The sequence below is a fragment of the Gracilinanus agilis genome, chromosome 1 (genome assembly GCF_016433145.1).
Source record: "Gracilinanus agilis isolate LMUSP501 chromosome 1, AgileGrace, whole genome shotgun sequence".
Classification (NCBI taxonomy): domain Eukaryota; kingdom Metazoa; phylum Chordata; class Mammalia; order Didelphimorphia; family Didelphidae; genus Gracilinanus; species Gracilinanus agilis.
Genome location: NC_058130.1, coordinates 125,041,821 through 125,052,797, shown reverse-complemented (window position 1 = coordinate 125,052,797; position 10,977 = coordinate 125,041,821). Strand labels below are relative to the sequence as shown.

At 38.2% G+C, this 10,977-nt stretch overlaps 1 protein-coding gene across 1 annotated transcript in view; it reads left to right on the top strand.

Annotated features, from left to right (window-relative positions):
* The first annotated feature begins 725 nt into the window (after positions 1-725).
* Positions 726-10,977, top strand: part of MLANA (melan-A) — a 37,252-nt gene continuing 27,000 nt past the window's right edge. Inside the window, exon 1 of the mRNA XM_044657035.1 lies at positions 726-802. Coding sequence (XP_044512970.1) covers positions 726-802 — 77 coding nt within the window. The remainder of the gene's footprint in view (positions 803-10,977) is intronic.

Sequence of the window (10,977 nt, the reverse complement as noted above, 5' to 3'; positions counted from 1 at the left end):
TCTGTTCTGTTCTGTTCTGTTCTGTTCTGTTCTGTTCTGTTCTGTTCTGTTCTGTTCTCTTCTCCTCTCCCCTGCTCCTCCTCTTTTCTAAACTCTCCTCTCCTATGTTTTCTGTGGGAGGCAAAGCCTGAGACTCCATCGAGTTTTCCTCTGCTCCTCCTCTCCTCTATTCTCTCCTGTTCTCTATTCCTCCTCTCATCTCTTCTGTTTTTCCTTCTCTCTTTTCCTCCATTGTCTAATCCTCTCCTTTCCTCTCTCATGTTCTCCTTTGCTCCTCCTGTCCTTTGCTCTCCTCTCTTCTTCTCTCTCCTCCTTTCTTTTTCTATCTCCTTTCACTTACAAAATGTTTCCTCACAACCCCTCTGTGAGACTGAGTGCAAATTCCAGCCCCCATTTTCTTTTATTTTTAAAAGTTGAGACAATTTGTTTCACTACAGCAGAAGCTTTCCAACAGTCATCCAAAAAACCCTACTAAAAGCATCTTTTTCAAAAACAAGATTAAGCAAATTTCCCTAGTAGCATATTATCCACGTGTCAAAGATGAAGAAATATAGACTCAGTGAGGTTAAACACTTTGCTGAGAATTGTGCAGTAACTAAATGTTGGGGTCACCCTTTGAAATCAGGTTTTCTGATTCTAAGACCAAAGGGGAGGACTTGAGTTAACTCTTGCTTCATTAATGTGTCATCCTTTCTTTTAGGTAACTTTTACTCTGCCTTCACAAGATGACAAAAGAAAATGCTCACTTCATAGATGTATACTTCAAGAAAAAGAAGTCTTCTTCTCACATTACAGCTGAAGAGTGAGTCTAGAACCCAACTCAGATTTCCAACTTGCAGTTTGTAGATGGGAGCCTGTCCACCCCCGAAAGTGTGTGCTTGTCCATAAATATACTTTTTGTCTATTTCCACAGCATATATGACACAAAGGGAAGAAACTTTTTGCTTGACTGAGTTAGGCAGGCAGCCAGGTTCAGGATGGTTTGAGGCTATTTGCTTTCATCTAGGAATGGAGAAACCTAGGGTTTCAAAGGTGGGCTTTACATTTTTGACTGAATTCTATTTTAATGTATCTGAGCCCAAAGCTCCCAACTGGGAAATTGTCCGGCTTTCTGATTTTGCCCACAATATGTACTCTGAAAATAATTCTGCTTCATCTAATATGTTTAGGATTTTGAAGGTGGTTTGGAGATGGAAGATAAATGCAAATGAAATACAATGAAATACAATGAAAAGAGCCCTGGAATTGGAGTCGAGAATCCTTAATTTGAGTCCTGGTTCTACTACTCTACCATACATTACCGCCTATATGACCTGGCCAGTCACTTGACCTTTGTAAAAATTTATAAATACTTGTAACATCAATTTGCTTCCAGGGTTCTAAATGATCCTTGGCCTCTGTCACTATTCTCTTGCCTTCATGACTTCCCTATGTAAATTCCATTCTTCATTTTTCACTGTCTTAGCCTTCTCATGTAGGAGGAGAAATGAGGAAATTTGGTTTGATGACCTCTAGTCTCTTCTAATGCTACATACCATATATTACCCAAACCCAGAAATTCCAGAAAGAGACTTATTTGGTGGTAGAATTGAGGGATGGTGTGTGGGGGGGTGAGAAATGGTCCCCAAAAGAACAAAGGGCAGATGGATTTTCCTCAGATATATGTTACAGGACACAGAATGGATGAAATGTACCAATTCAGGATAAATAAAGTAAGTATAACCATTAAATAAACTATACAGTAAGGGAAGAACATCTCATGATAAGGAGAAACTTGCAAGGTGGGGTAGTAGAGAGGGACAAAATAATATTTTTTAATAAAGTCAATGTTTATTCAAGGTCTTCTATAAACTTGTCTTTGCTCTTCTGTTTGAAGGGCTGGAGGACAGGGCAAAAAACTCCACAAACCCCCATTTAAAGAAGGCTTAGAAGCCCAGCCAACTATTCATGCCTCACAAGATACACTGCTTGGAAATGACTCCACCATTTTCATGCTCCTACCATAGTTCACTCCCTTCTCCCTTCAGCTTTTCAGCTTCTAATGTGTGTCGTCTACCCGAATTAGATAGTAAACTCCCTGAGGGCAGGGATTAGCTTCCTTTTTCTAACAGGTATCCTAGCACTCTGTAGGGGCTTAAATGTTTCTCATATTGTATTGCAAAGCACTGTACTAAACATTGAGGGTGACAGTTTAAAGACACAGTCCCTACCTTCCCAGAGTTTCTATCTAGTAGAGGGATGACACATTATTTATTACCTTAAAAGCATATCAGAGAATTAGAAAACAAAAGGTTCTGTGAGATCTGAAAGGGAGAGGAACTGAGGCAGGATTCATTGAGGCTTCAGGATGAGGTGGCATCTGAGCTGGGCCTTAAAGATTGGTTAGGAATTCTACAAGAGAAAAGACTAAGGAGAGTAATTTTAGGCATTAGGATGAGGTGAGAAAGCATGGAGTATGTCTGGGAGGGTGGTGGTGATTTAAAGAATACTATAGGTGACTGGATCACAAATGTGTATGGAGGAAACTGAGATTAGGCAAGAAAAGTCAGGAGGCAAGTACAGAAACAAGTAGGCTGTGAAACCCGTTAATATACAGTAACCAGATGGAGTACAAAGTAAGGAGTACAAAACTTCTACAGAGGGATACACCTTTTCTCATTTCTAGCCTATGAAAATATAGTTTTTATACCCTGGAACTCAAGAAATGCATCTCTAACTCTTAGATAAATCATACAGCTTCAAATGAAATTTCACTTCATGGAAAAGTTCTTTTATCTCATTTTGTATAAGGTTTTTGTTATTGTTGTTGTTGTTGTGTTTTGGTTTTTTTGGTTTGTCTTGACAATGATTTGTCTCTGGGTGGGTTTTGATTGGGTAGGCTGTAACAGGGTCCCTTCTATCTGCTCCTCACCTTTGTGGAGAGTGTAGAGGGATAGTGTGGTATCCTAGAAATTATACTAGAATTCCATACTTGAAGTGTGCTCATCTGGGTTCCAATTGCCTACTACATACTCTAGGCTTTTATGCAAGTGACTTAACTTTTTAAAATACAGTTTCATTTGCAAAACGAGAAGGCATCAAATGGGTAACCTTTTAAGGACTCTTCAGGCTCTCACATTCTATGATCTATAAAAGGAAAGGCTGCTGGTAGCAACTCACTAATAATTAGGAAAGACCTAAAATTTGCTGACAGTCATTGTTTGAGAGTCAGAGGTCTAAAAGATGGAACTGGCACCATTTTGATGACCAAAAGATAGAAATATTCCTTTAAGAAATTTTGTTAAGTTCTAATATTAAAGTTAGAGCACTTTAGTAGAAGTATTCATATATTAATAGATAAACCTTGTGTCATGGGCTTGGGTCCTTTTGGGGACTTCAAAGAGCCAAAGATGATTGAAACGACTGACCAACAATGACAACCTCTCAGACTAGTTTGTACCTACTCAGTAAAAAAAAAACAAAAAAACAGAAAGTAGCTAATAAACCCAGAAAGCTAATAAGAGAACTCAAGTGGATAGATATAGTTTCCACTTAGAGAACTCCCTAAATACTCAGCTGTGGTCTCTGGGTATTCTAGTCCCCTGTTAGTGAGAGTAAAGCAGAATCACTCTCTCACTGGGCTAGTCAGGCAAAATGCCTTGGAGACAATGTTACATAAAATCAGTATGGTTATTTACTCAAAGAGAGGGTACAAACTGAGGATCAGAACAAGGTGTCCCTGACTCTAAAGGATCTAGCTATCCAACCCACCACAATCTATGTCCCTTGCAAGAGGGAGTCTTCCAGTCTTCAAGCTAACTTACCAGCTCCCTATTTCTACCTAGGTGTCCCCCAAAAAGAGCTGGCTAAGCTGCCTATATATGACCCTCAGTAGTTGGTTTGGTTGAGTTCAAAAGCTGTCTTCAAAACCCATTATGATTGCTCTCAAAATGGCTAAGTCCAACCCTGGTGGGTCTGATCCCTGAGGTAAAACCTCAAAGCCAAACTGACAGGATTTTAAACAAAACCTTCTGGAAAGTTGATAAAAACACAACAGATATAGTCAGATCCTTTGCTAGATGTTCTCCTGTCAAACAGAGAACTTCCAAAGATGATTTTAGGGTTTTTCCTTCTCCATAGATAGGCTGAGGTAGCCAAGCTCCAGCAAGCCAGCCTTTCCTCCTCCCTTCTGGAAAGGAAGAGTCTTCTCTAGATAGGAAGTCACTCATTCTAAAAACAGTCCATTCCAAACTGTTCCTCCTCTGCCTCCTGCTAAAATCCTTTCTCTAGAGTTCCTAGCATGTGCCTTAAAGGCAACCTTTCATTTCTCTTAAATCTTATCATTATCTCTATCCTTTTACTACTACATCAGATAGTTCCTAAAAAATGTCACTAGCCAACACAGACCTAAAAGATCTTAGGATCGCAAGGCATCAAATTTGGAACAATTTTTATTTACAGAATGAGAAACACAGGAAGGACTTAGTCTAGAACCCAGTGAGAGTCCATTTCATCTTACTCCAGTGGAGATCTGTGCCATCTGTGTGATTCACAGAACTGCCCTGGTTGGTACATCATCAAGGCTTAAGGGCTTAATACCCCAGCTTTGTATTCCAGTTGTTCCCTATTATTTGATTTTCTGCCTATAGTTGTAGTTGTTCTTTCTCCCAGGAGATGGTGCCAGTTCTCCAATGTCTGGACCAGGAAAGACAGGTAATGTACCTGAATCCCAATTATAAACCTTCATAATCAGGTACAGTGAGATAGACTTCAACTCAACATTTGTTAAGTTCAACTCAATGACAAGTTAAGAAAAATCTCCTTAAGAAAATTGGAATGAGATGCTTCAGAAAATGTCATGAAGTTCTTTATCCAAGGAAGTTTTTCAGAAGTTAAATGACCAGTCAGAGACATTGTGAATAGGATTTATGATTTGGGTATACTTTGAAGTAGATTACCCTGGAGGTCTCTCCTATCCTCAGAATTTGAGGTTCCTAAGTACTTACTATCACAAAAGCAAAGATTCAGTGACACAAATGAAAGACAATTCCTGCTATCATTGAAGTACATTCGATGGGTGGTTCTCGAGGGAGAAGGGGGAGTGATATAGAATATATAGAGAAAATATATTCAAGATAATTTGAGGAGAGAGAGAACACTGGCAACTTGGAGCTTTTGAACTTTGAAGAAAACTAAAGATTCTAAAAAGTAGAGGTGAGAAAAAAGTAGATACCAGACATAAAAGCATGAAGGCAAGAGCTGGAATCTCATGTATGAAGAACAGGAAAAAGCCAATTTAGATGGGCCAAATTGGGTGTAAAGAAGAGTATTCTAGAACAAGCCTAGAGAAGTACAAAGAAAAAGTAAGGGACAATGAAGGAAGCCCACAAGAGAGGCACGAAAATTGTGTTAGAACCCTAGAAATAATATCACATGCAGTTCAAGGCTGGTAGACCAGAGGATTATGGGAATAAAGAATACTCTTTGGGATGCTGGCCCCTCAAGAGAAGGTCCCATTTGGTGAAAAACGTTTAGTGGTCTCATAAGGGCCCATTTGGCAGTGAGTAAAATCTTGTATATCAGCGTGAATAAATTATCTTTCTTCAGTCTTATACTTTCCTAGGGGGAGAATCCAGTGTTTGGTTCTTTGTTCTCTTGGAAGCTGGGAGAGGGAAAATAATTATGCTATTTACCACAGGACCTAGAGAAAGAGCTATAAGGGCCAGTATTAAATATCTGATACAACTGCCTTATTTTAAAAATTCTATCTTTTGCTTTTAATCATCTTCATTGCTGAAATACAGTCCTTTCTCCTCATAGTTATTCAGGCATGGGGAACAATCAGTTAGTTGTTCAACATACATCTATTATAAATACTGATTTTGTACCAGGCACTGTGCTAAGTGCTGGGGATACAAAGAAAAGTAGAAGACAGTCCTTTCATGGAGTTCAAAAATCTAATGAGGGAGACAGCATGCAAGCAACAAGCTATATATAGGACACGTTGGAAATAATTAACAAAGGGAAGACACTAGAATTAAGAGAGACTGAGAAAGGCTTCCTGTAGAGGTGGGATTTTTGATGGAAGCCAGAAGGCAGAGATAAGGAGGGAAAATATTGAAAAAAAAATAAAAAATAAAAACTGAGAAATAGTTAACTGAGCCAAACTGACATTTATTTGTAGAAAGTTATAAATTACAAAATGTCAGGTTCCAAGCCCCAACTTGGCCAGATTTAGTATAACCTGTATATACAGATCAAATTACACTGACTACTCCTTCCCCCTTAAAGGGGAATTGGTCTTCTGAACATCTCTTTTTAGAGCAGTGACCAGAGAAGGTCTCTTCAGTTTCATATATGGTAAAAGTCAAAGTCATTTCTTGTAGCTTCAAAGCCAACTGAGATATCATACGATCTGGATGCCTTCCAGGATGCTGGATTCATGTACACAGCTCCCCTTGGCAAAGATATCTTGCTAAGGCATTTTAGAGAATTTTCTTTGTGATTTTTACTCATAATATGATTACTGAATACTGATTCTCATACCCAATTATTCAGTTCATTAATAATTAGAGTTATTCCTTATCATTAATTCTATTACAATTACAACTTATTATAATTTTGGCCATCTAAGAGGATTACATGCAGAAGTTATGCAAGTACAAAATATTAATAAAACAATGATTATATCCTAGTAAAACAATTTAACTAAGTTATCTTTTATAGTATTCTAGGCATCGGGGACAGTCAGTGAAAATGCCTAGAGTCAGGACACGGCAAATCTTGTTTGAGGGACATCAAGGAGGCCAGTGGCAGTGGATTAAAGAGCTAAATGGTAGGGTGTAAGATGTAAGAAGATAAAAGGGCACTGCAGATTCTGAAGAGTTTTGAATGCCAAGCAGAAGATTTAATCCAGCAAGTGCAAAGTGCACAGAAAAAAGAGATTGACTGTCACGTGTGAGAAACAATAGTCAGTCTGGCTAGACCACAGAATATTAGATGGAGAGTAATATATTCACATGAAAACAAACCTAGAAAAGTAGGTTGGGGCCAGAAGAGAGGAGCATATATTTGACTCTCGAGGTATAGAAAACCATTGGAGTTTAAGTAGGAGAATGACATGGTTAGATTTGCGTTTTAGAAAAATCAGTTTGACAGCTGTGTGGATTGGAATGGGGAGAAAAGTGTGACAGAGAGAGTAGTTAGGAGTCTCTACAATATTCCATGGCAACCTTCTCAGGTGATGAGGGCCTGAGCTAGGTGACCATGTGAGTGGGGAGAAGGGTATGACTTCTATAAGCAAGAAATAAATTTAATAGATATGTTGTATGAAAGTGAGTGAAGAATCAGAGTTAATGCCAAGACTGTGACTGAAAGGAGGGGTGGGGTATTCAGTGGAAACAGGGCAATTCAGAAGAGGAATGGACTTTTGGGGAAAAGAGAATGAATTCAATTATGGATGTGTTGCTTTTGAGATGCTATCCCTTATCACAACAAATATAAAATTAAGAGGGGGAAAAAAGACAGTTTAGCAAGACTGACCAACACATTAGTGGAGTGTGACAAACAAAACAGCCCAAAACTAAACCCAGGTGCTACACTCAAGGAACTCACAATCTTATACTATCGACATATATAGGGGAAAGGGTTATAAACTTCGCCCTTTTTTCAACTACTTTAACCATTAAAATCAAGTTGGGATCCTCTGCTTGAGAGGCAGGACCCCAAAGGTGATGAAACCTGTGCTCCTTTTTCTCTAGCCAGACCCTTTTATAGGGAGTGATGTCCATGGATAGTCTTCTAGTTTCTCTTCTTCTCCATGTTAAGCTATAACTCTTGGTGATTTTATTTCTTGTTCCATCTTTCCTCAAGGTGATGTCTGTGGCACCATTATGAACCTTATAAATATTGATTAAATACAAACTGAATACTAAACTCTGTTATGCATTAGAGGAGATACAAAAATGTGGCTCTTGCCCATGAGAAATTTGTAGCTTAGCAGGGGCATATGACACACAGATATATTGTAATATACACTCTCAATATATCTATTAAACACCTAGTAAGCATTTTCTGTGACTTAGTGGATAGAGCAGTAGTTTTCCTGGAAGCAGGAAAACCTGAATTCAAATCTAACTTCAGATATATAATAGCTTGGCAAGATATATAATAGTCCTGGCGAGTCACTTAATATCTTTTGTCTCAGTTAATCCATCTTTAAAAAGAGTATAATAATAGTACCTACCTGCCAGGATTGTTGTGAGGATCAAATGATATAATAATTATAAAGTGCTCAGCCTGGTATAAAATAAGTTATATATAATTGCTAATTATTATTAGTATTCTGTGTGCTTAAGCACTATGATAGGTGTTGGGGAGATATAAAATTTAAATAAAGCAGCGTCTATTGCAATCTTGTAGGATTATAAGACACCAAGCTAGGTGGCTATAATACAAAATATTAGTTATTTCATACATTAGGGAGCTATAAGGAAGAGTGTTATGTGTGGCCTAAGGGTCTGAAGGTCATTGTAAGTAGAGAGAAGCCACTGGAGGGACTAGAACTGTGGTGGGGAATTTATGGCACGTGTGCCAAAAAGGGCACTCAGAGACCTCTCTTTGGGTACCTGAGCCATTGCCTGCCAGAGTTCATTACTAAGGCAGAGGGACTGGGGCAGCTGCTCTCTTCCCCTTCTCTACCACAAGAGGACATATTTTCATTTCACCCCTTCCCCCACTCAGCAGCCCAATGAAAACACTTCCTCCCTCCCCTGTGGGGTAAAGTGGGCAGCTCACAGGTGGCAGAGCTGGAGGGAAGCACAGTGCTCTGGCTACTCCCCTCCCCATCTCCACAAATGTCCTCACTTCACTCACCCTCTGCCTAGAAGCCCAATGGGAGTGCTTCCTCCCCTCTCTGGGGTAAGGGGTAGGAGGCAAAGGAGGGGTGCAGGGCACAGGGTCTGGGCAGGGCAGGGCAAGGCTCATGGTCTCTAAAAGGTTTGCCATCACTGGACTAGAATAAGGCTTTAAAGAAAGAGAAAAGTAAGACTGAGGGAAAGGAAATAGCACTAATCCTTGAGCCTAAGTTATACTCATCACATGCTTTCTCTGGACTTCTGAAGGAAGAAGTCACACAACTAGGTCAAGTGGATTCAATACAAAATTTGCCACCTAATATTAAAAAGGTGTTCTTTTTTTCTTCCCTTTTTGGTTTCATTATTACACTCCTCACATGGCTGTTTCCAATATTCCCTTTTCAAGTCTTCAATATTGGTGCTGTGGAGATTAAAATGAATATACAGTAACTATTATATTTTATAAAATTTTGTTAGTAATAAACTAACAAAAAAGCTAACTAAAAAGGTACTAACTCAGCCAGCTTTCCAGAACAAAAAAGGATGAGCAAGGCGGAGCCTCAGAACTTTTAACCAACATGTGAAGACACAAACACAAAGGGAAAAAAGCATTGTGGGTAATACAGAAAAGAAGTTTGGGTAATGTAGTTTTAGGGATTCAAGATATTTCTAATTATACAGTGTTAAATTTTGACAATTTGCTATATAATTTCTATTTCTACTCATCTTGATCATTAAGGCTAGGATTCTTTAAAATTACCTTTTTTTTTTTAAGTCAACAATTATATATTTATTTATTTAGAAAAAAAAATTTTTTTTAAGTTACATTTCTAGTTCCAAGTTGTCTTCTCTCCCTTCCAACCCTGTACTGGGAAAGACCAACATTTGATACAGTTATAATATATGGAATCATACAATACATACTTTCATATATCAGTAATCAGATAGATAATATTTCCCTTCATAAGTCCTTCTTAGTTGATTTGAATGTTCATATTACTTGGAATAGCTTAGTCATTCATAGTTACTCTTCAAAATTGCTACATTATTGTATACAGCTTCTCTCCGTTCTGCTTCTTTCAATGTGCAAATATATAATTCATGGTAATGGTGATCTGAACCCTTACTTGCCATCCTTTAAACAAATCTGGAGGACTTCGCCATTAGTTTGATACTGTTTTGTTAACACATTGTATCATCATTATTATATTACATTAAGCAGAAAATAAAATGCCAATATTTCAGGACAGTTATAGATCAAAGAATGTAGACCTGGCAGGAACCTTAGTGATGATCTAGTCTAATTCCTTCATTTTTATAGAAGAGGAGCTTGAGGTCTAGAGCCACCTACCCAGAACGCCCTCCCCACCAACACTTGGCTTAAATAGAAATTTCCCCGAGACTAAATAAAGACACTCAACAATGGCAACAACAATCTAGGATATCTACTGGGAGGAAGGAAATAAGCATTTATTGAGGACTGCCCATGTGCCAGACATGCTAAATCCTTTGGCAATATCTCATTTGATACTCACAATGACTCAGAGCAAATGCTATAATGAACTCCATTTTAAAATGAAGGGAACTTATTATGGAATAAAAGGAGACAGAAAATAATCTAGCTAAGACAGAAAATAGAATATATGAAAGGGAGTAGTATAGAATTAGAGCCCGGAGCCATAGTTTGGAGCCAGATTGTGAAAGACAGAAGTTAAGTGATTTGCTCAGGGTCACATAGCTAGTAAGTTTCTGAGACCTTATTTGGTCTTGGGTTTTCTGGACTACAAGACCAATACTGCACCTGTCCATTGCACCATCTAGCTGCCTCTATAGCCAAGTATTACTACATTGCTTTGGATTTAAGCTAAATTCCTAAAATGAGTTTTCTCTGAAGGAATTTTAAAACCCAGATATACAGAAATAATTATCTGATCAAAATTACTTGACCAAAATTTTACTCAATGAAAAAAACTCATTCCAAGTAATCTTTGTAAGCTGAAATACTACTTGATGCATTTTTATCTTCAGAGTGCCCTAGTCATGATAACAAAGAGTCCATTTTGATTCAGAAAAAGGAATAAACTACATACTTTTCAGCTTCCTTCTAAGTTTTGTGTTCCCCTATTAGAAGGTAAGGTCCTTG